Raw genomic sequence first — 26,210 nt, 5'->3', positions numbered from 1 at the left:
ACATTTTGAAATGATTTTTTTCGAAGCTCTCCTCTTTCCTCCGCCCCTTCTCCCCCCATGCGCAGATTTCACAGCCTCTAAACAGGATTGCCACAGTCCCGGCCTGTCCTCCAGGTTGCTATGATCCCCTGGCCAGCGAGACAAAGAGGGACAGACACGCTGAACACAGCACTAATCTACTATGGCAGACACAGAGACACACACACACACAACACACACACACACACACACACACACAGTCCTACGTGCCTGCCTGCTTTGTGTGAAAATTAAAGAGGTAGTGGAGTGATAAGACTGAGAGAAGTCTGGGGGGGAGGAGGAGAGGATGATCCCTTCATGGTCTTCACTTCAGTGAACATATCGATCACTCATTCTCACTTTCTTCTGATGGCGTAAGTTCAAAATTGTCCAACCATTGTGTGTTTGCTGGTGTGAGTGTCATTTATCAGTGTTGAAAGTGAGCATGTATTACAGGGAAATCCAGGTGTCAGCTTTGACAGAGACGGTGCAGTCAGAGAGAATGCCTTGCTAAGAAGTTCATGTAGGATTAAAGGCTATCATGGCATAATGACTGAATGCTACATTTTTATTTAAATCAGCTTATCTGAGCTGTACGTAATTGGACTATTCAATGTGCAAACTGATGATACACCTTTGTGACAGAAAGTTGTTTGACATGTTGCAGTCGGAGAAGCAGGTGTTAATCATAAAACAAATGATGGCAGCCAGTAAGCTTAGCTTAGCATAAAGACTTGAAACAAGGGAAATGGCTAGCATGGCTCTTTCCCAAAGGTAACAACATTCACCTACCAGGTGGGGCGAGGCTAGCGGTTTCCCTGCTTTCAGTTGCAATGCTAAGCTAAGCTAACAACGTGTCTCTTTGAGAGGCCAGAGCTTGATTTGGTTTTGTTTTTTCTTTCCATTTCAGATGAATTTGGAATTTTCTGAAATGTTCCCCTTCTTCTCAGCATGACCTGATATTTGACTCCGAACATTTACCACACCCGCTATACGAGCCCTGACTCCATGTGACATTCAGGGTTGTGTGTTAGACGTGATAGTTCTGTGTGACCCCATTTTACCCGTAGTGAGGTGATTGTCGACGGGTCTCTGATCCGTCCATCGTCATCCTTCAGGTTGTAGCCCTCCGGACGCTTGTCTCTCTCGCTGATTTTCCACAGCTTCACTGTCTTGTCTGGAATGGATACATCACACACACACACACACACACACACACACACACACACACACACACACACACACACACACACACACACACACACACAATATACAGTTAGATCATGGCTCACTACAGTGAATCTCAGATACAGGATGGAAGCAGGGGGTTGGGCGGCCAATCTGGCATGTAGCTGGGCAAGAGCCAGCGGGAATGATGAATGGCGGCTCCTGTGTATGTTCTGATGTCACTGATATCAATCTCCATGTTGACTACATTTCCAGGTTGCAGTATATGCTCCCCCCCCCTCGAAAAAGCCATCTGGGCGCCTTTCAGTTCTGCACCACACAAACACCAGTTACATCCCATCTTCTCGGTCCGTCTAGAGAGGGGGATGGCGGCGGCAGTCAGGTTGTTGCCTTCTTTTTTTTCTTCTTTTAATTTCCGCTGTGAATATTGGTGTCAGAGCAGCGAGGCCATCGCCACAGGACCCTCCACCATCTGCTCCAGCCACCGCTAGCACTTCTGTAGCAGCCATGCATGAAGCCCACAATCTGCAAGACGTCTCTCTTGCTGATGTGTGTGTGTGTGTGTGTGTGTGTGTGTGTGTGTGTGTGTGAGCTGGCGTGCATGTATGGCACATGCTTTGATATGTGTGTGTGTGTGTGTGTCTGTGTGTGTTCCTGCTGTGGCGGCCATGCATGAAGTCCTCAATCTGAAACGCTTCTGCTGGTGGCACTTGCTCAGCCAAGCGAAACGCCAATACATTCACACTGACAGTCAAAAATACATTTTCATGTGATATTAATAACATCTCTTACATCAGCTGTATACATCAGACCATTCTGCAGAGTGAGGAATGAATCATGCCTTTACTTGACACTGTTATGGAGTAACAACAACACTCTGCCTACATCTGAACACACTCTTGTGAAAGATTAATGGCGTCGTTGACCATTTTTCTCACAGCAGAAGGGCCGCCTTAGATAACTGACTGACCGTTGGTGGAGAGCAGGAAGTAGGCGGCGTTCTGCTGAGGAAGCCATTTTATCTTGTTGATCTTCTCCTCAATCTCCAAACTCTTCAGGTAGTCAAACTCTGGCTCGTGGCTCTGGAATGTGCTGTAAACATTGTACTCGCCTCGACGTTGGGGCTGGCTCTTACTCTGCAAGAAGAGAAACATAGTAAGAGATTGACAAGATGAAATGTTGTTTCCCACAAATTTGTTATCAAGACTTTAATTCCTTAACAAGATGTGCAACATTTGAGAGAGGAAAAAGAAAGCGTTGCTGGCATGAATGTACATTATAGTCTCCTTAAACTTCCCCTGAATTAGCTTCAAAGTGAGATGAAATATTGTAGCCATGTTAGGGGCTTGAGCCATCACCAGGTTGAATCTAGAATACTTTGGTTTATGATCACATACGTGACAAACTAATGACATTTTCATCAGCTTTAATTTCACTTTGTGTTTAGTTTTAATTAGCAAAAATTAGCATGCTAAACTACGATGGTGAACATGGTAAACGTTATATTCATTGTTCACATCAGCCTGTTAGCATATGAGTATATGAGGATGCTGATGTTAGTGTTAGTGAAACGCTCTGATGTGTGCATGGTACAGCCCCATAGAGCCGCCAGCATAAACACATATAAACTGTATATATGTGCTTCGTTTTATTATCATTATTTGCTTGTTCTAGCACTCCATAGCAGCCACAGTGTTTTGGCATTTACATTCAATCAACAGCCATTTTCAAGATGCTACATCTTTATGGCTTCTCCATTAAATTAAATTAAACATTCTAGAAGTGCAATGCACCATCTGCACATATTTCTCTGTAATTCAGCATGACATATTTGGTATCATTGGAAATGTTGGCATCTTATATGGAATTCAGACTACATTTAGGCGGTTTTAAACAACGCCCCTCCATGTAATGATGGCCCCACTGGAGCTTCTTAGCGCTCCCATTTTGTTTTGGGGTTTGGAGCGTTTAGATATTTACTGCTGAATTTACTGCTAGGCATCCTTTTCAAATAAACCCTTTTATTAGCTAGTAATCAAAAAGCTCAACTCTATTGTTTCAATGCTGTCAACTCCTCTCAGCAGAAGCATAATTAGTGTTGCATTGTTGGCATTTCCTACCTCCTGCTCCCTCTGGAAGACAACCACTCTGCCTCCTTTATCCCCGGTGGCCAACAGCTCCCCCGATGAGTTAAACTCAACCGTTGAGATAATGTCAGCTGCAACACAGGAAGCAGAGCAGAGAGGGGGAGAAAATGTCAGTGTGGACGTACACAAAGCTGTCAAGGTATCAGTCAGACAGAAAGAAAAACCTAGAGTGGGAAAAAAAAGGAGCATGTCAGGGAAATGGAGGGGGAATCTCGTGACAAAATCAGAGGACTCTCCGACACAGATACCCTAGTTTGGTGTAATATGGGTTAGGAGACACCACTGAATGAGTCACTGCATGATATCAACTAATTCAGACCCTCGTCTGACTGAAGTGAGCCAATTTGGGTCATTTAATTGAACTCCTGCTTTTTAAAGGACATTGCTGCCACACTAATAATGCCATTCACCTCTCTCCTCCCGGCAGCGAGACCCCGTGCTGCTCACGGACTCTCCTGCTCCTTCATTAAAAAACACAAACCTTTACACCACTCACTTTTTGCAGCTGATATATGTGGCATGTGTCGCACACTTTTGTTTTAACTTCCAACATAGGCAGTGTAGTCGAAAGGGTAACAAAAATATGGGAGCATTATGATATATTTGCTCCATTATACTCCATTGCCAACCTTTTTAAATGTCTCTGCATAGCTCCAGTTCCTCCAAAAGTAAATAATAGACACCTACCCTTAAGGTAGCTTTCCCTCTCCTCCTCAAAAACATACATCTACCTAGATATAGGAGAGGCTAATGGTGACTGTAATTATTATACAGCCCCGGGCTAAAAAGACATAGCATTATGTCTGACACACACACACACACACACACACACACACACACACACACACACACACACACACACACACACACACACACACAGTCTAGTCCTCTGTTAAACAGTGACAATAATATTAGACCGACAGAGAGAGAGGGAGAGAGAGAGAAAGAGCTTGTTGTTTTGTACCCCCCACGCCCTCTGTGGACCTGCTACTGGCGGACCGCTGAACAGGAGTGGGGAATGTTGCCATGGAGACCGTTTCCATCTCTAGCGGCAGTCAGAGGGGTGTGTGTGTGCGCGTGTGCCAATAGCTCTCAGACTTAGTTGCTGATGCTAGCTGTAATTCAGCAGACAGAGCGAGTGCTGCAATAGAGTGAAAACCTGCTACTGCATCTGGGGGAGTGTGCGCTGTTCAATGCAGCACACAACTTCAGACAATAGAGTCCCTGTAGATGGACTCCTCTCTTCACATGAAGCTGCTGTGCATGGTGGGAATGACTAAGTGTCTTCCAATATATGAGTGTGTGTGTGTGTGTCTTTCCCTTGTTTCATTTAATTGTTGACGAGAATGACACCAGAGGGATTCTTATGTCTATGTGTTGATAATGTCTTGAGGGGTGTGTGTGGGTGTGTGTGTGGGGGCGGGGGGGAGGGGTGGGGGCAGACCCTAATCATATTTGAATCAAGAAACTAATTAACGTTTCACAGACAAGACACATTCTGACCTAATTACATCCACGGAGTACCCACTGACACCATATCGTTGTCGCGCACACAGACGCTGAAGTTATCTCTCTTTCTGTATCTGCATGCACAGATATGTGGCGTGACCCCCCCAGCACACACACACACACACACACACACACACACACACACACACACACACACACACACACACACACACACACACACACACACACCATCAGGCCAAAGCCACTGCTGTGAATCGAATGGAATCAGCTTTGCAGTCAGCATTCTTTAACCTTCTCGTCTCTTTCTCTCTCTCTTTTTGCCCTCCATACTTTTTTCCCCATCTCCCCCACTCTCTTCTCCTCATCATCAAACCATTAAGTCACTGAGGAGAAACAGTAATTGATGGGTGCCATTTAACGAGTTTACACACGGATACGTCCTTCAATCATCTCACTGAATGAAGAATCGGTGGGAGCCAGTGAAGCAGAAACTCCGAGCGACGTGATGGAATGCTTCCCTAAATGAGTTTTTTCTCATGCAAATGTATTCAAAGCAGACAAGGCAATCTATTAACCCTCAGTCGCTGATGGAATTGTGTTAAAATGGCAACGTACACTGTTTTCAGATAAACTTTCATTAAAGGAAACGAGCTGACTAGCAGGTGGGCGGGGTCTGTCGTGATTTCCGCTTGCACCGGATCAGATTGTTATTACGTGAGCATCAGCAAGTTCAAAGTGAACTGGTATAGTAGCAGCAGGTTGGTGATTCGCTCACACACACACACACACACACACACACACACACACACACACACACACACACACACACACACACACACACACACACACACACTCTCTCTCTAACGCACAGCTTCATCAGCAGACCATAACCAGATGAGGCCCATAAATCCTGTGGCCAGCCAGGTCTGACACAGACAGGTCAGCGCTTCTTGATGCATCAGAGGGATGCTCGAGATAACGCGCATCCATCACCAGTAATAACACAGACAAGCCTGCTGCTGGTGCTGGTGTGTGTGTGTGTGTGTGTGTGTGACTGAAATAACACAGGCTCCAATCTGACCCTCAATAACTCCCCTTCGGCATGCAATATAGAATCGAGACTCAAACCAGTTGGATGGAAACATAGATATGCATTGATTCTGGAATGAAAAGCGTGCACGAGGAGCCAGAAACGCAGGGCGGGGAGTGAGGATATTGAATGTATTTATAGACGCCCGTGCATGCAACATCTATCATGCATAACAGAAAGGGCCACGAAAAGAAAAGAGGGGGAAAGTCTGGGGAGGTAAGTAGGTCGATAAAAGTTCGTAGAGAACATCAGTACAGACTACAGCACAGACCAGAATAGGAGCACCCTGGCTAACCTCTCTAGACAACTGTAATCCTGTTGGGGATGGGAGAAAAACAACCAAATAAACAAACTGAGACTTGATCCTGTGGCGTTGGAGGGTTGTGTAAGACAGGCAGACTGTCTAAGCATGGAAAGCTAGTTGCGTAAGTGGTGTGCAATAATTCCAGGTAGAGGGAGGGACGTGAGCAACACGGTGTCGTGTAAATGCTTTGTTAGCGGTAGACGTGGAGAGGAGAGGATTACAGCACTTGTGCTGAGCTGCCTGCGTCAAAGGATCAGGCCGGGGGATAATGCAGGTTCGTTCTCGCACTCTCTTTCACTCGACGCTCTTGTTCCTCCCATGACAATCAACAAAATGAATCAATCTGCACTTTGTCTTTTTTTCCAGGAACATGAACACCCATGTATCGCAAATTCGATTCACCATTTCCGTGCCGAATAGGCAAACTGATAACGGCTTCTTTCACACCACAAACAATGTATATCAATCACAATTTTGAACAAACCCTGTTACCTACTGGTCCACATGCCCAGCCATATGATTATGGGTTCATTAGGCTTTAATGGCTGCACACAAAGCAACAGAGCACAATGCAGCTCTCTTCTTCTGAAGAGCACGACTCTTTGTAAGATCTGGAGTGAACAAGCTAATTAACCTGGTTTTCTCCAGGATCAGCCCCTTGAGAATAACACAGAATGTGTGTGTGTGTGTGTGTGTGTGTGTGTGTGTGTGTGTGTGTGTGTGTGTGTGTGTGTGTGTGTGTGTGTGTGTGTGTGTGTGTGCGTGTGTGTATAGTCTATCTTTTGTGTGTGCATCTGTGTGCTTTGCTTTTCTGTACCCCCACAGGGAGTTGAGAGTGAAATGGGCGAGACGTGTTACTGCTTCACTTCTCACACTTCATTAACACATCGGCGTGGCACACATCTGACTACGGACACAGGCCTGGGAGAAACGAGGAGAAGTGGTGAAAAGCAGTGAACTCGGCGATCGATTCCTGCATGTGCTAACATGAATGCCAAGTGAGATCGTTTCAAATGCTTGTTATTTGGTATTCTCTTAGAAATTGAAGATGTAGGAGGGGGGATGGTGGGGAAGAAGGGGTGCATAGAATTATAATCCAGCAACAAAACAAAAGCTGTCTCTACCCTCTCTCTGTCTGTCTGTGTTGCTTTGGTGCAATCCCTTTCATGTTCCTGTTGTCAGGGCTGTAGTGAATCAAACATCAGATGGCTGCTGTACAGACTGAAATCCTGTATCTGCAGTGACCTTATCACCATAGCATGAAAGAGGCCGAGTGACGCTGTTTCCTCGACAGGACACAGGAATTAGCTATCAAAACTTACAAATGCCGAGCATTATAAAGTCCAGAAAGGTCAAACACTGCTTCCCCTTCCGGCTAGACTGACTCACTATAGTACGTCTATCGCAGCAATGCCTCAAATGACCAAAAAAAGGCCAGTTGAGAAATAGGATGTTTTTTTGTAATCAACCTACAGTAGCAACACCACGGGTACTCTTTAATAAATTCTCATTAAATTTTCATCGAGCTGCAGACTTAATAAGAAGCTAATCAGGGGATGAAAGCAGCTGCTGAATAAGGAGTGTGACTCGCCCCAACTTCACAGCTTGCCATTAAGCACCCGACGCCCCCACCCAAACCCCCATACACACACGAGGACATTATCTTTCTTGTGCTATGTGCCGAGGCGGGGTTTCGGCATTTTGAGTGTTTCGCAGTGAATAATGGATGGGACCTGGGGGTACGCTGGGCTAAATCTTTTTATGCCGGGGTCCTAAAGTGTGGCCCCGGGCCGTTTGCCTTGGCACAGCCAACCATAGGCGGTGCTTTGCTCTCATCAGCAGCTGCAGTAAAGGCGGTGAGCTCCATGTTACGGGACTGCATCAGTATTCAGCAGGTCTAGAGGGGTCACATCACACACAAGCTTGTACTCGCATCAGACAGACATACAAGCATTGAGGGGAAATGAGAGAAACGAGGGGGAAGGGGAGAGAAGGTCGAAGGGATTACATGTCCTACCAATAGATCTTTAGGTCATTGTTCCGGTAGCTAAATTGTGAAGGACCAGAAATCAATACCAAAGCAGACATTAGGTTAGGTCCTTCCTCACAGCGAGGGAGCTATTTACATTTCGACACCCCGAGTGGTGTTGTGCTAGTTGACAATTTCATCCATTAAAGGAACATCCAAGGTGCGGATTATGAAAATTAGCTGAGGCTCATGTTGTAGCAGCGTAACAGTCCATTGACTCAACACACACTGATATACACAGCGGCAGCGAGACACACACCATCCATTTTATCACCATTAGCAACGTGTCATCTGCAGACTGCTGGTATATGCAAATCAGTCTGTAATGCAATTTTCTTTCATCTACACAACGATGATGCATCTGATCATGTTTGCATTAAGGTGGAAAGGATCTTTTTATTTCCAGCTATGGATGACCAGTACAGCTTTACATTTTTTTTCATTGACACCAAGTCAATGTAGCCACCCACAGACCCACTGAGGCAGGAGATTGGTACAAACCAAAGGTCAACGTGAGTGACATCATTAAAATGTGACATCATTAAAGTGTCCTTCTTCGGTGGGCATGCACGGCCTTAGGGAAATCCCTACCAGCCCGCCGCAACTGGGACCTGTGTATGCATATGAGATTGTGTGTGTGTGTGTGTGTGTGTGTGTGTGTGTGTGTGTGTGTGTGTGTGTGTGTGTGTGTGTGTGTGTGTGTGTGTGTGTGTGTGTGGTCTGAATGGGCTGGTCCTGATGGAGCATGTGCACTTTGGTGAATTTATGAGGACCCAGATACTGGGATGTATGATCTTTGACTTCAGACTGACTTCATACCACTTTAGGAGACAGGAAGCGAGTGTGTGAATGGGCACACACACCCACACTCATTTATGGTATATGAGGTGTGACGAAAAGTCGTAAATTACAACAATAAAGAATAACAAAAGTAGAAGTTCCTTGTTTGAAAAGCGCAGATGGGCCGCAGACCAGACAGTCCTTTGCTTTTGGGAGACACATTTTACACCCTGGGTAACTCTCAGACACGTCTTCCTCCTCAAATGAATGAAATAGTGCAACAGAGAGAGAGGAAGAAGCTGGAAGAGGAAGATCCCCTCCTGTTTTTCATTTCAGCGCACACATCAAACAAAGCTATCCATCACACCCAAACCCAGCCCCCACTTCACTTCTGCTCGCTCTGAACCAGTGTGTGTTTAGCGGTGACAGGGAGTCATCTGTAAGAGCAGGAGCGGAGCAAATGATGATGCTCTCCAATATATAGAATGAGACTCAATGTCTTCTGAGCTTTGACCACCGACCTGCAGGAGCATCAGTAACCTGAGCCCCCTGCAGACACACATAACACCACATTCACACCCATCTATCAATTCTATTCCATCAAAGTACTTGATCATTTGTGACGACGTACTATTTGGTTGTTTAATTATGAGTTGCTCTGCTGGCATTTCTATTTTGTCAAATCTTCAAACCTTATGGTAGGATGCTGAAATAAAAGAAAGGATGGGTGCCCCAATGCTGCAGAGTATTCAAACAGACTGCACTGTAAATACAACTGCTTTAAACTGAACAATAAAGACCACTAACGCCTAAAGAAATCTAAACTATTTATGTTTAGTACAATTAATGGAAAGACAATATAGACATCGACATAAGTTGATTGCAATTGTCATTGACATTGTGTCTTAATCAGGCAAAAATGATTAGTGAGGTGTAATTTGATATATTTAGAGGCAATGTATGTATCACATGACATGCCTGTGTAAAGCAGGTCAGTTTTCCCTCAGTACGATCAGTTACATTTCTAGCTTACTGATCATCAGTAGAGCAGTTAACAACCAATCTGCATAAACAACTAAGTTATTATAATCAGTGAATATAAATGAGATGTATGAGTTAAATTGGTAAATCAATGTTTTATGTTGACCAGGGGTCTAAGCAGAGGTGGAGCTGATTGGTGGAACTTACATCAGGGAACTATTTTGCATCAATTAGTTAACAGCTCATCAAGGGGCTGATGTGGTCAATGAGGAGGAAACGCACGTGTGCTGGAGCAGCTTGTAGCGGTGGTGCTGCTGAAAACAGCTATTGTCCAAATCTCCAGTTAAAAGCACAGTCAAAAAAACATTTTGTCTGTGAGAGAGAGAGAGAGAGAGAGAGAGAGAGAGAGAGAGAGAGAGAGAGAGAGAGAGAGAGAGAAATATCCATAATTAACTGCACTGCCTCTTGAAATTAGGGCACCTTCTCTGTCTAATTATTCCAACAAAGTGAAAAAACACGTTTCTTTCATCAATAATGCATTATTTTTTAACTGATCACATATACAGCCTGCAGAAGCCGAAGATGTAAGGCTTTATCCCATTGCTGCTCTTAGTCCACACAGATTAAAGCCCTGATTCCCCCTCGGCCAGGATGGTCATCCTGAAATAGCAGGCGTGACGTGTAGCCACCTCATCTCCTGCTATTGACACCACACGCTATGTTACAAGCTCCATGTTTATGACACATGACCGGAATATTCCTTTAATACCCCTATGGCAGATTATAGTGCATCTGAGGTGATTAAATGCGCATTTACGCACTGCATGGGCCAACCAGCGTCGCTATAACGCCTAATATAATATCTTAATTTGATCACCCAAGCCATTTATAGAGGCCTAAGTGATATTTGCTCAATATTTTTTTTTCTCCTTTCGATTCCTTTAATCTTCCTTTGCAGTGACTTATTTTTGCTGTGATAGTATAGCATCCCTCTAGCTGCAGCCTCAGGTTATTTTATGTGCCGGTAAAAGAGCTTAAAAAAATGAGTCTTTCTCCTCCCAACATCATCTGTTTAAATACCTTCGGTTGCATAGTTGTGGTCGCGAAGGAAGCTGTTGTTGATTTTCCGTGTGTCACTCTCCTCCTCCATTGATAAATCGGCTGGTTCGGGATCCTGAAAGCGACAGACCTGCTCCCATCATGCCCGGTACCGTCAGCAGGCGGGCTGTGGGACCAGCGAGGGGCCTGTCATGGCTCCAGATCTCACGTGTAATCAACACAGTCTCGATCAAATACTTGTGATGATGATGAGGATGATAAGGATGATGATGATATACGGGGAGGTCCTGTCCACACCTCAGGGCGCATCCAACCGCCCACCGTCCGCGACGCAGTGACAAGTGCCGATTCCAACAGTGGATTGAATGCTCTAATGATGATAGCGCGTTAGATCCTCTGCTTCAAATGCACATGTGAGACATATGCATCCCCGCTAAATATTAAACCGATGCTGATTTTCACTTTCAGGGCTGGTCAAAGAGAAAATAAATGTCCTGAAGGTGCACTGAACGGGTTCAGCAGCAGCGCACTTCCTAAATCTCTCGTGGAGGATTTGAGTTTAGGAAAGCTAGATTTGCCCCCTCCCAGCGCCAGCGGGGCGGGCGGGATTATGCGTCAACAAGCTTGCTCCGATCACTTCACTATGTCCATGTCAGCCTCTGAACTCCGCGCATCCCCAGAGCATCGCCTTCGCCTCTCCGTATCCGAACACTGCAGGGTCTCTCCTCTCTCTCTCTCTCTCCCTCCCTCTCTCTCTCTCTCTTTCCCTCATTCATTCACCGGCGGTTGCGATTCCGGCAGCTCAGCTGACTCACTGTGCGCAGAGCAGAGCTGTACTGTAGTTACCCACTGTGCTGCTGTGCTTCAGCAAAGTAGTGCCCCTCCCATGCTGCCTGGCTGCTGGCTCTTTAAAAAAAAAAGCACGAGCAGCAAATGAGACGCTCCCTTCGAACCGCCGACACACAGGAAGAGTTCCTATTCTGCTCGCTCACAGCGTGATGGCCACCTATACAAGGTCTGTGTGTGTAAAGCCGACAGCTGCCTTCTGGCCTGGGAGCAGGTTGCCTGTTAAGCCTGGATCTCTGCATCACCATCCCTCCGTCCTGCTGCAGAGGCATCCATACATCCTCACAGCAGATTGAGCACTGGGCCGACTTTCCATGAGCCTTCATCAGATGTGTTCTAGGAGGCGAGGAGCATGACATGGCACATTTCTGCCCAAACGCTTGAGATGGGGCGTGAAGTTCAGATTCAGAGAAATCCGGCCAGAGAGGGACACACAAAGGAGAGGGCGGCAAGGATGAGTTGTGTAAGGGAGAAGACTGGTGAGCAACAAAGAGGGACAGAAAAGAGGGCAGAAGAAAATGAGAAATCCCAGACGCTGATTAATTAGATTAGTAGGGCCGCCGTCTGCGCCTCTAACTGGAAAGATCTCATTTCCATGCTGAGTTTTAATAACAGCACGCCTTCTTCATGGTCAAACCGTAAGCTTTGATGTGTGTGTGTGTGTGTGTGTGTGTGTGTGTGTGTGTGTGTGTGTGTGTGTGTGTGTGTGTGTGTGTGTGTGTGTGTGTGTGCGTGTGTTGCATTGGTGTGGCTGTGCGAGTAGTGAATCCCTGCCCTTATCTACTCACTTTACCCTAAATCTCTCAGTGTCCACAAAGGGACAGGGTATCTCCCCTGCACGAGCCTCAACACACACACACACACACACACACACACACACACACACACACACACACGCACACACACACACACAGCAGCGGCAATAAAGAGATTGTGGAGCCCCCTCTCCTAAATGCATTAGCTCTCTAATCCATGAGACCATTTGCACATTCAATCCTCTGCTGCTGTCCTAATGGGTATCTGGCTGTGAGGGCGGCAGGCAGCTCACAGCTGAAAAACAGGGCCTTCCTACACATGCTATTTTACACCCCATCACCCTCCAACCTCCATCTCCATTGGAATACATTACGGGGCGTTATCCATGCAGCAGAATAATGAAGGTTGCTCAAGCGTCTGCGAGGTGCTGTGATTCACATGCTTTCATATGTACAGTCCTCTGCCCCCTTAATGAAATCTGCAGAGAAACTCTGCCATCCTTGACCCTCTCGGATTTGACTGAGTGGTCAGCGGTGCTTCCCATCTCTATCAATATTTAAAGAGGTGTTACAAGCACAAAAGAAACACAGAGCCTTCCTCCAGCTGAGCAGCAAGACCGGATGAAATTGAAATGAAATCAGTGAAAACAATGGATTTAGTAAAATGAAGCCGCATGGATGAGAGGATCAGGTTTATCAGATTTTGTTGGGAGCCGAGGGCGGGAAATATGAGGCGGAGGGACAGACAGATGAAGGGTTGGGGTGGCAGCTAAAGGCACCGATATATTTGACTGTATAATGAGGGAATAAGTGGCAAATGCTGCTCAGAGCCAGAGCTTGGGATCAATCACCATCTCCCTCCCAGCCTCTGTCCCATTCCCTGCATATATGCCATTATCCTCTCCCCTTAACCCCTCCCCCCGTCTTTCCTGCCAAGTCAAAATGTGACCGCCCTGGCTCATATACGTATGGAAAGCATCTCGGAACAATAACAACCGTGACTGGAAACCATTCGCTCTCAAATCGATTCACGTGACCTTGCAAGTGAGTCGATACAGGCGTAGTCTGAGATCCCGCGCTCCAAATGCCTCAAGTTTCTGCACCCCACGGCTCATTTAATGCTCCTTTCCTCTTCCTCCAGCTACTGGTACTCCTCTGCTACCTCACATCTCTTGCTCATTACACCCCGTCTCCCACTCCGCTGGGTAGGAGACCAGTCACGGCACGTCTACAGGCCAGCTGCTTGTGTGTTGTAGCTTGCAGGAAATGCTCGGGGGCCACGAGAATTGAAGACCGTGTCCTCAATTCTCCTCGATCGTATGGACAAAGTGGGTTAAATTAGGCTCTAGCAGCCTAAACATAGGGACACGATCACATGGCAATGATATTTTAGTCATGCCCAATTGCTTTGCTTGATGTGTGGTAATTGCTTGACCTGGGGATGCCGTTGGAGGGCTACAGGCAGCAAAAAGACGCTGTCTGCATACCAAGCGGCACACATGCACACACATGGGTATAGATATTTGACCACGCAGCACAGTTATACTCCACCTTCACTGCAATTCCCTTATAGTTCAAGATTGCAGTAATTGGCTATATCGACCCCTGGAAAATGTCCGGTTTAATAGGTTAAAATATAGATTATTTTCCTCCAGTTAATCCAACAAATATGTGATGAAGATAAATCATCACAACATTTATTTAAGAGCCATATAGTTAATCATATTTTGAGATGAGTATGGTATAGATAATGGAAGAGTTAAATAGTTAATTGCATTTGTACGCAATTCAGTTATTGATATTGTATAAGATCCCATTTACACGAGAGATGGCTAAATTTGCCCGAAATGACATGGAAATCTATACCATGGTTGCCAAGACATTCTCATAAAAGCCCAACATGGCAACCTTGTGGCGGTGCCAGAGGTAAAGCCGAGGAGTCAACACAGTCAGTATCCTCTGGGGCCCGAGAATGTTTGCGCACAATCTCGTGCCAATCCATTCAATAGTTGTTGAGATATTTCAGTCTCGCCCAAAGTGGTGTATGGACCAACCAACCAATATTCCCATTCATAGAGCCGCTAGCATGGCTAAATAATCCATACTGTCATAAATAAAGCATTCCCGCTGATAATGTTACCCGCAATGGTTTAATAGAGAGATTAAAATGAATCGCTGCAACAATGTAAATCTCTGACAATGTAAATCTCTGACAGAAGACAAATCTATATTATCTCATGACATACACAGTAGTAGTGACCAACTCCATGAGGCACAAAAAGAGGACATTGTGGAGTGTTTTGACTGCAGAACACACTGGTTTTTAGGAACAGAAGGGGGGCAGTCAATCTTCGGATTCAACCGAAGGCTGCCTTTAGCTCCCTTTATTTCCAGGTTTATTGTATATAGATGTCTCAGTCTGGCATGACATACATTACTATCTTCAGGACAGGTCAGGGTACTCATAAATGCCCCAATATGGCATGTGATACGTGCTCTATAATACGTTTTATGAAAAAGATATTTCAACTCAATTTGACTCCAGATAGTGATGGGATTTAAAAAAAAAAGTCACTTTCTTCATCTTTGCTGGACAAGGATGGATGACATCACTCTGTGAAGTATAAACTGTAAAGCCTATTTAGCGGCTGAGCAGATTTAATATGACATCCCTCAGTGAGACAAGCTAGCTGAGCGACAACAGTCATCATGCCTATAATTTGCACTGCCTGTCCACAGCTTTTAGAGCTCTTCAGTTATTAAACAAACAGAGATCATCCACAAGAATGAGATTCTCACTTCAAGCATTCATTGCCTTCCATTAGCCATGCAACCCACCCTGGCATTAAGAGGAGCTAAACACATGGGAGTAATAGGATTGCCCTGGCCGTCCATCTGTCAGGGGACTGAGCAGCAGCAAACCCCGGGGACGCAGCACCCTGGCCTGGATGCACCTGCTCAGTCTGCCCTTTCTTTTACACTCTCCTCTCTGGAGATATTAATTCAGTAATAAAACGTAACCTCTGTTGGAATAAAACACATCCATTCAAGTGTGTAAATGCCATACGGAGTAAGTAAACTGCTGAAAAATTAGGCACTCAGTGAGAGTTTATAACCTTCTGGCTTTAAATATTATAAAATGCAGCGACTGTTCTGTTAATAGAGTACAGATGGAGATGCATGGCAGTAGCTGGTGAATGAGGAGAGCGCAAGACCGGGTGGGGGAGGAACACGGAGGAAAGCAGAGGGGACCGCGAGAGGGTATAGAAAGATAAAAAGATGGATCTATAGTTTTGGGAGAGGGCATTTAATCAAGCCTAGAGGCTGTCCCGAAATCAGCGAGTTTACTCTTATTGTCATTCCAATTACATCAGGATGGGACTAATGCTTCATTGCTCTGCGACTTCAGACCAGCAGGATTGTATTTTCCCCCTGACTCTCCTTTCCCCTCCCCCAGCCTTCCCCCTCTCTCTGCCTCCCTTGATAATTAATTAATTGAAAAGAATGCATGTACAATGATTAGCTCAGGACGGAGCATTTGGGATGAACATTAATCAACTGAAATGATTTTGTTTGCAGAAACACAGCTATTTTATTAGGCACTGACACATCTCGAGGGCATACAGACACGACCCATATGGATGTCTCTATAAGTAGGTGCCCAATCCCCAAACACGCACACTTGCGATTTCTGCTGTATATTAATTTTATAAGCAGTAAGGCATTGGGAACATTAGCATAAAAGGTGAAGAGAAGCACTCGCACATTCATGCGGATTCAGATGCGTTTTGTGAACATACAGTCTGGTGTTGCTGAGAGGAAATTATGCCACTTAACAGAAAAGCATTGCATTGTACCTCTCTGGTTGCTAGGAAACTGCAATTGAACTGGCATTGCAATGCAGCATAACAGCTGTCAACATAATTGGACAATTAAGATCTTAAAATGTCATTATTTTGGTCATATCCATCTCAATGAAGGTTCAAGCGCGCCCCAACACGTTTTCTACCAGTTGGGTTAATGGGCCGAACATGAGGTGTTCATGTTCGGAGTAAAGCTGGATTTCATTGGGGAAATGATCAGTGATGCATTTAGGGTAAAGATACAGAAATACAACAAAGCATGGTACCGTCCGTGCTGCTTGGATGGCTTGGACGGACACTGTGTGAGTTTTTAAGTATGCCATATTTGTCCTACAGCACTTTCCTCTCTGTGCACGGATGAAAGGCCGGCAAGAAGAAAGTAGGTTAAGCAGGTTAGTGAGCGACGACAAAGCCACCTCCCCATACATGACCAGGGATCCATGCACAGCTTATGTTCAGGACCGCGGACAGCTCTTCACAGAGCAGACGCTGAGGCACACAGAAAATGGGTTAAAGGGAAAATCCACCCGGAAAATGTTATTAATATTTTATAATATACAACAGCTCAGTTTTAACTGCTTCATAGACTTAAGAACGATTGAATAAAATATTGGTAAAAAGCTCCTATGATATTGTGACAGCACCCATGAACATCCATATAGGAGCGTTTATAATTCATAGCTAAAAGCCCTACATTTAAACAAAACAAATTGAATTGTCTTATTACAAATAAAAACTAACTCAATGTCACTATCAGTGTCGGGAAGCAGACCAATTCCAAAAGCCACATTATCAATTTAAACATGATGCTTGGTGAGACACAACATTGTCTTTATTTGTATAGCTAACGATAGATACTGTCAGAAATTATTGTCATAGCACAGTAGAACTTATAAGGATTTTATACACTTTGTATTAGCTACATATTTAGACCGAATTAAAATGATAAAATCCATTGAGATGGCAGATTTGTTTGCGCTTTTAGCTAAATGCTAACGCCAACGTGCTAACAATGAAATGACTACATGCTGATGTTTTCACAGATATCATGTAGGCATGCTAACATTTACTAACTAGCACACGGAGCACAGATGAGGCTGAGGGACATCTCATTAGATTTGCAGGTATTGTGGTCATAAATCACGACCATGGCTGATAAATACAATTCAATACACAAAGGATACGTTGAACAGTTGACACGTTAAAATCATCTTGTTCTCTATACCGTCCATAGGCTCTCGCTATATTCAGAAGATTGATCTGTTTAACAAGGGTTAGTGGTGCTCATGAGAACACGCAGCAGTGTGCATCTGACCACACTTCTGAACATATTCACTCCCTTTTCCTGCGTACAGCGTGCCAGAGGGAGTTCAGTCATGTTCCAACCAGCACCATGTGACAACAGAACATGGTCCGTGCACCTCGGCTCAAGACCCCCACACACAGACACTTAAACACAGGCGCACACAGCTTCATTACAATAGTCCTCACACACACTCCGTCAACAACAAAGACAAACACATGCAAGCGTGTCACACTTAGAGGCTGTAATCTCCAGGAAAATCCCATTTGGCAGAGCAGCTGCCAGCGTGGATCACAGATAGACGGTTGTCGTGGTGCCCACAGGGTGGCAAGCTGTCCATCCACGCTATTCCACTCGACACACACCCACACACGTTTGAAGAAGAGCTTAAGGAGGGATCAGGCCCTACCACTGAGATGATAAATTCATGCAACTTGTTTTAATAGGAACATGTCGCTTGGCTCACGCAGACAGTTTCTCATTCGAACTGGGCTTAATGTGTATTGCTCAATGTATTGATCTGGCATGAGGGATCTCTGTTGCAAAGTAGCCTCAGGGACTCTGCATTTCTGACATGTGTGGGGAAACTGAGTGGCAAAAGTGGTCTGTCCATCTTTGTGTTTATCGTGCTGTCTGTCAAAAACACTTTGTGAGATGATACACAGGTAATATTAACAATGAAACAGCGTGCATTATAATGTCTAAATGGGATCTATTGTCTTCTCATACCAGCTGCATTATGAAGTATACAGATGTGTATAGTGCAAAGTAAACCCATTTATGTATGACTGCTTAATATGGTATAGCATACAAACATACACATGGAGTAAATTAAATTGAGCTATTGACGTGCACAACCTCCCTTCAGCATTAAAAGAGCTGATCTTAGAGCACCACCATCTGGTAAAATGGAATATTACATGTTTAAAACATATGATCAACGTACTGTATATGATGCATGAAAAACATGCATTAACCTTGGCCAAGAGCTAGCTGTCAGCCTGTCAAATGTACAGAACAATACTCACAAGTATGGTTTCTGGATTTGTTGGGATTAGATAAAAATTACATTGAGGGTAGGCGTATTTGGTAAACTTCAAGGCAAATCAAAGGCAATGCTGAGTATAGAACTCCAACAACACTGGACTTCTGAGGCAGGTATACCAATGTGGATAAGAGTAAGAGTTGATAAACAATATAATCTATGCAATTACAATAATAATCATAATCATAATAACCCTCAATTCTGAGTTGGGGCAAAGATATGCACTGAGGCAGAATCTTTATTTGACTAAACTTGAGATGTTGGAGCACAAAGGGGACTTTTTAAACTAAAAAGACTTTTTAATGACAAAAAAAACAGCAGGAATATTAACAACAACCCTTGTTGCATGTCTTCACAACCTTAAATGGCTGCTACTGTACATTTCTGATTGATCTTTCTGTAAAGAAATATCAGCTTTAATAAATTGTCTGCTTTCTGATTTTTGGTCGGACTCGAATGGAATATCCCCAAAAATAATAAATAAATAGGTGTGTGTGTGTGTGTGTGTGTGTGTGTGTGTGTGTGTGTGTGTGTGTGTGTGTGTGTGTGTGTGTGTGTGGGAAGTCAGCCCTATCCATTTCTTTCTAAAAGTGTTCTAATTTCTTCTTTGGAAGTAATGTGTCAACTTAGCTGGCAGTGAGTTAAATAGGAACAGAATCAGGACAATTTCAATCAATGCAGGAAACGATTTTTCCCTGCATCCTAGGACAATCTTTAACTATTGTATCATACATGAAGGACCACCAGAGGAGGATGCGGAAGGTTTGTATTTATGAATGTGGAAACAAGCTCATGTTTGTGCATGTGTCCTGAGTGAGCATTGTCGATGTGCTCTCCCTGCATGTGATGTGACAGCATCAATATGGGGATCCATATTTTGTCCACCCCTGGCCTAAGAAACCGAGCAGAACTAATTACACTGGCAACAACCTGCCGCCGAGGGCCTGCTCTGAGACGAACAATCTATGGGAGGTGGAGATGTGGGAGCAGCCTTGCAGTTCGAGTGTTCGACACAGACGTATGACGTCGTACACGTGGGCACAAGAGCGAGCAGATCAGCACATGTACATTTCTGAGGGGAGTGGTGCTAAGGAGGCGCCCATCTCCTCAGACGGACGAGCCAGTGAAGCAGCCAGAAAAGAAAACGAGGAGCGAGGGGGGGAGTCCAGCTGGGAGTTGTGCTCTACAGACACGCTTCAGTAATCATACAGTGAGCAAGCAGACAGAAGGGATGTTTCTTCATGAAACAGCCATTTCCACCTTGCCAAGCTTCTCCCTGGTGCAAATCCAGCTCCTGGAACCACACACGGCGCTTCACACCGAGCACTTTTTCATCAGACAATCTTTTCATATTTTTCTACCTGTGGCCTAGTCATTCGTCGTTATCCATCCCTACCTGAATGTGAAATAGAACAAATAGACAGACTGAATTATGATGTCACACATGCACAGACACACATACATCTCACAGTGAATGGTTTAAGTTTGGGGTAAACAGTAAACAGCCCCTGTGCCAGGACAGCTCGGCCTTGCTGCACACCGTCAATACTAATGACATCAGGACACAAAGTATCACTATGGAAACCTGGAGGCTCTGGCCCTATCCCACAGCCCTCTGTAGTACCGGAAGGCTGGGGGGGAGGGAAAGGTCCAACTCGGGTGAAGAAGAAGAGAGTGAAGGTAAGAAAAATTGCAAAGAAAGAGCGAAAGGAAGGAGGTAGTGAATGGGAGTTAGAAAGATGAAGAGGGGGAAGAGAGCGGTGAGCCAAAATGTCAGGGAGAGAAAGAGAGTGTGCGGGTGGGATGTTGGGTTCAGATGCATTTCGTTGGTCGGGGCTGGTTAGGAGCCAGAGCCGAGTGCTTGGTATGAAAACAGGCAGAGCAGTGTGCCGCAGCCAAGCCTGAGATTCTACTCTGCCGGAAAAGAGCTCCTTTCCTCCCCAAATCTGCACGCTCATCTTCTCCCCTCCCCCTGCATCCATCACCCCATCCATCACGCTCTCTATTCCACCGCCTGACCGCCTCTCTTAGACTCAGCACAACACTTTCAAACAGGCCAGATGGGCTCAATGAAATATACCAGAATCTCTACAGCCGTCTAAATCTCCGTAATGATACTGCTCTCCTGAGCTGCTTTATTTCTGGGTAGAGTTTTGCCAAAGTGTCTACGACAAAACCAGCTTAGCACAATGTCACTTTGAGGAGGCTTGGTGTGAGGCGATGTCATTACAAACCATATTACAAAATGTAATGGTTCTCTTGATAGATTGGCTTGGTCGAGCCAGGCCGTGTCCCTCAAAAACACCTACTGTAAGTCATTTCCGAGCGTCAAATTGGCTGCTGGTGGGAATCCTAATTTCGGTTCAGTATTGTACTTTGTCACACACCAGGCCTCCAAACACATTTGATGCTAGGTGGGTCACAGAGCCATTAGGTCAGATCAATGGGAGCTAATCACAGAGAGCCAAGGTTGAGAACAAAGTGAACAAAGCACATTTTATATAACAGAATGGGAACAAAGTTGTACTTATCGACTCCTTTTTAAATTACATTCAGACTACGGCTGTTGGAGGTAATTTAATGCCAGGTTATTGTTATTCTGTGTAACCATATTGTATCAGCCTTTATCCAATCATAATTTTAGCTGCGCATAATCTGGCACTCTAAAACCACATTTATTTTGTAACTTTTTATATTGATTTTAATGGCTGTTTAAGTCGGTATGTAGAACAAGTTTAGTATCAGAAAATTAAAAACCAAACAAAGTGCTGCTATAGAAGATGCCTACATTAATAAAATAAAATGAAAAAAGAAGGCAATTCTGAGGAAAATCACATAATGGAAACAGGTAAAAGACGATTACGGTTCTTAATATTTATACAACAATTATTATCTTGTTGATATTTCAGATAATCTGGTTTTCTATAAGTACAGGTTGGAATGAATGACCTGGAGCTCATTATGTTACTAAGACTAAGATATTCATACATTGTTGACCCAAAGTATTTATTAGATTTAATTTGTGATGGAAAGTGACAGAAATCTACTTTTTTCCCCCCCTTTTGAGTCCTTGACCTCTGACTGAAATTAGCACAGGAGTCTCTGTCTCTGGAGGCTGCCTGTGAATATGTCGAGTACTGATCCTACAGAGTCTCATTCAGTCACGTCTGCATAATCCCACTGGAGATGAGGGAGACGCGGGTATGTTTACAATATCAGGGGTGGGATTTAAAAGCTGGTTAAATAAATTCCAGCGAGAGAAAGCTGGTCAACAGGGAGGGCTCCATGCCAAATCAATTTGTTCAATTTAATCCAGTTGTCAGCTGCTATCTTTAAAGTTATGTTTGCGAGCCACACACCTAGACTGGATTTATTTCATCATCACAGCTTGTGAAATTCACGTGTAAATTGTGTAGAAATGTATACTTTAATGTTTGAGCCTAATTTCTAAACTATAAAGACCATGCCTTCAATTCTATGGAAATATGAACATAACTTACTTTTGGATATGTTTAGTATCCAATCAGCTATAAGGAAACATTCTGATCCCTCATACAATGAGCTGAATGGCTGCAGTACTTCGGTAGTGGTGTTGTGAAGAGCCGGTCTGCAGGGGGCGCTGTCTGAGGGGGAAGTGGGAGGAGCACGGCTTGATCACAGCCCATACTGTATATACAGGATTGAGTTCAGGGGCGAGACCTCTGCACCACCGGCAGCAGAACCAAACAATAGTTTGCAGTACCTTGATGCTTGATTTACTTATGTTAAGTCAGAATGATTGTACATTGTGTTCATTCTTGTCAGTTATAGGCTAGCAGGATATTTGCTCCCTATGCATTAATATGTAGAGTATGGGGATAATACATATTCTCATAACATTCATCATAACATGCCGTTTTGTATAATCAACATTTACTAATAAGCAGTATAGCTAAAGAGGACCAGCTTTATAGGCATTTGGGCATAAACCAAATTATTGAACACAATGGAATTCCAATCAATGATGGATGGCATATAGAAGTCAGGGGATCTGGTGGGACCATGAAGTCTGAACCATATTTCATAGCAATACATCAAGTAGTTGTTGAGATATTTTAGTCTAGACCAGAGGAGTCTCTGTTTAAAGAATATACAATGTGAAGTCGCAAATTATTGTTTCCATACAGTATAGATGGACTATGATGATTAAAACTATTTATTACAACAAAAAAACAGTAGATATAAATAGAAGCTTGTTAAAAGAGACGTGTCACATGTGGCGATATGAAACTGTATAGATGTTTTTGGGTCTAGGCACCACTTCCTGCATCGTACAGGTAGTCTATTATACTGGCTTAGGCAGTATGACTAATAAGGTTCACACACAGGAACTTCACCAGCTTTCTTTCCTGCATAACAATGCCGACTGAAAATAAAGTGAGGCTCACAGTTTGAATCGGTATAAATGTGCTACAGGTAGACGCTGTTTATTACAAGACTAGAGATGGCCATCAATATAAAAAGACGGACAGAGACTTGATTTGCTGATATATGACTCATCATGTGCCATCCACCCATTCAGAGTTGTTTATACTGTGTGTGTGTGTGTGTGTGCACAGGGTGAAGGGGGTGTCAGAGTCAGACTGGCACTTCCTGTACTGCTGCTGCCTCATACAGTAGCATTAGACAACATTTATCCAGTGCCATTACTTGTGTGTAGAAGACCATTCAGACAGAACAGTAAAAGCATTCACGACAGTATGGCCTGAGGAGTTATGTGGCATCTCTAGTCCCTCACACGCCCCTGTACTCGCTGCCCATGGTGCTGATGACCAACAGAAAACACAACAAACTCCCCATAAACAGCTTTCTATTTATAGCCATCTTCGCTCCAGACTGTTTTGGTTTGATCCCTGCTACGTATCGACCCCGTTACTCAGGTTTTTCCGTGCAAACAGGGCTGTGATAACTCTGCAACAACTGACGGCTATTTTCAGAGAGATATCGACAAAACTATGCTGGGAAACTTTAAAAGGAGCGAGACCTAATTGGATCAGAGCCATCGCCCCCGTGGATGTGGTTGGGTTTCAACAGGCAGCTGAGATAAACCCCCCAGCAAATGTTTCTCCACGCTCCTGAAAGCCCATGCTATACTTCTATCTGCTACTCTTGTGCTTGACTGGGAACATCCTGTATCTTATTCCACACTCAAGTTTTACATCTTGGACCTGTCCAGTACAACCACAGTTCTCACCGGGAAATGTTACTAATTTATTCTCACACCCAAAAAGAGTTGCGAACTTCTTCATTGCCTCCTTCTGTCTTTAGCTGCTACTTTCCATGGATCACAACCTTTTCAGCTGTATAGGCATCGGACTAATTACAGATCAACCTAACCCCAACTTGTATTCCATTTATTTTCCTCCTAAACACAAAGGTCAAAATAGTTGAGCTACTCCTCAGTCTTTCCAATTACAAAAAGTCAAAGTCTTCTGGAGCATTCTGTATATGCTCTATCAGTACTATCAGTACACATGATGATCTAGATATAGTTGCAATACATAGGGATTAAGTTCATCTGCCTCGAGTTAAAAAGCTTGTTATCTATCTATTGCATTATTTTAAATATGTAAATACACTTTTTTCCCAGCACCATTTCTTCTTATCCACTGTATATCCCCCTCTGCTGCCCATTAAAGTTTCATCCACGCTACAGTATACTCTGTTCTTTGAAATTCACACAACTTAAAAAGGCTGAGATACAAACGAGAAAAGCTTTTCATCCATGTGTCATCTGGGTATGCTGAGCACTTGTTATACCTTAGACTTTGTTCATCTAATTCTGATCATTTAGGGTTTTATATGAAAAGCAAAATAAGAATAGAGATCAACATAGAAGCATAGAGTGCTCGAACCATTGTTGCCTTGAAACTAATAGGGTTGAACCAACGTTCACCACATCTAAGCATTCATCCCCTTGAAATAATATTCTGTCAGTTATTGTATATTCCATTGGTGCATTATTTATTTTTTCAGAGGCGATTAATACAAGATGCAGTTCAGGATATAATGAAAGGCTTTTATTGCACCAGTGCAAACCTATCTCACTCATCCTATCAGGATCCATTATGAAAACCACAGAGACAGATGGGCGGACAGAGAGAGAGGAAGCCCAGCCTGATAGATATATATATATATATATATATATATATATATATATATATATATATATATATATATATATATATACACATACATACATACATACATACATATATATATATATATATATATATATATATATATATATATATATACACATACATATATATATATATATACACATACATACATATATATATATATATATATATATATATATATATATATATATATATATATATATATATATATACATACATACATATATACATATGTACATATATATATATATATATATATATATATATATATATATATATATATATATATATATATATATATATATATATATATATATATATATATATATATATATATATATATATATATATATATATACATATATACATACATACATACATACATACACACCCAATCCCAATAGTAGTCTCTGTCTCTGTGCTGCAGCCTGCCAGCACGAGCAAAGGCCCAGTAGTCCGGCTCGATAAAGAGCCTCTTTGTCTGCCTCTACATCTCCCAACAGGAGTAGAGTCGATGACGTATAACACAAGGGGCTCGCACGCTGAGGCTTATCGTTGAGTTACAGCCCCACAGGTGAAACATTTGCACTGGTGCCAACATATTGTGAAACCGTGATAAAGCAGCGAATGAGACTTGCGTCACTGTGCTGTAATGACACACTGCCTCCTGCGACGCTGTGAGTGTGAAGGGAGTCTCAGTGATACTATACCGATGCTGCGCTCCTTGTTTTCGTGGAGACATATCGTGGAGACGTGGCAGGAAGTGTTTGAGGTAAAGTGATACTGCGGATAAGTGCCGTGTGAGAAAGTGGCTGGTCTGTTATGGTGTTTTTCGTCTCGCATTGTAAGATAACGCCAGGTTCACATCCGTCCCCATGGGCTCCTGAGATCCAACTAGTGTGATTCAAAGGACACGTTTTAGCCCATTTTGCTGCTAACCATCGGCTTTTATGATGACGTCCTTCCCTACAGGGAGCCTTTTGTTTCCCCTTCATTTCATTTCAGTCAGAAAATGTTTGAGTAGAACATAGTTATGTAATTCACCAATATGACAAATCTTGTTTATGAAACTTGCATCATGGTAATAGAGCTGAAAGAAGGGCAGTATAGTGCTGGGACCTTTTCCCCCCCTACGTCCTAAACCATACTA

General features: G+C 43.7%; 1 protein-coding gene across 2 annotated transcripts in view; it reads right to left on the bottom strand.

The window, feature by feature from the left end:
• ppp2r2ba (protein phosphatase 2, regulatory subunit B, beta a) overlaps positions 1-26,210 on the bottom strand; it is a gene marked incomplete at both ends in the record, with an annotated part of 37,177 nt that overhangs the window by 5,743 nt on the left and 5,224 nt on the right. The window contains 4 exons of one of the 2 annotated variants that reach the window (XM_079228640.1): positions 1,083-1,195; positions 2,177-2,342; positions 3,327-3,424; positions 11,088-11,157. In XM_079228640.1, the coding sequence (XP_079084766.1) occupies positions 1,083-1,195; positions 2,177-2,342; positions 3,327-3,424; positions 11,088-11,157 (447 nt within the window). Of the gene's footprint in view, positions 1-1,082; positions 1,196-2,176; positions 2,343-3,326; positions 3,425-11,087; positions 11,158-26,210 lie in introns of those variants that run through there. The other variant, XM_079228639.1, reaches the window with a different exon arrangement.

This window comes from Taurulus bubalis, assembly GCF_910589615.1.
Source record: "Taurulus bubalis genome assembly, chromosome: 13".
Classification (NCBI taxonomy): domain Eukaryota; kingdom Metazoa; phylum Chordata; class Actinopteri; order Perciformes; family Cottidae; genus Taurulus; species Taurulus bubalis.
Note: the sequence above shows the minus strand (reverse complement) of the source record. Positions and strands in the feature narration are given on the sequence as shown.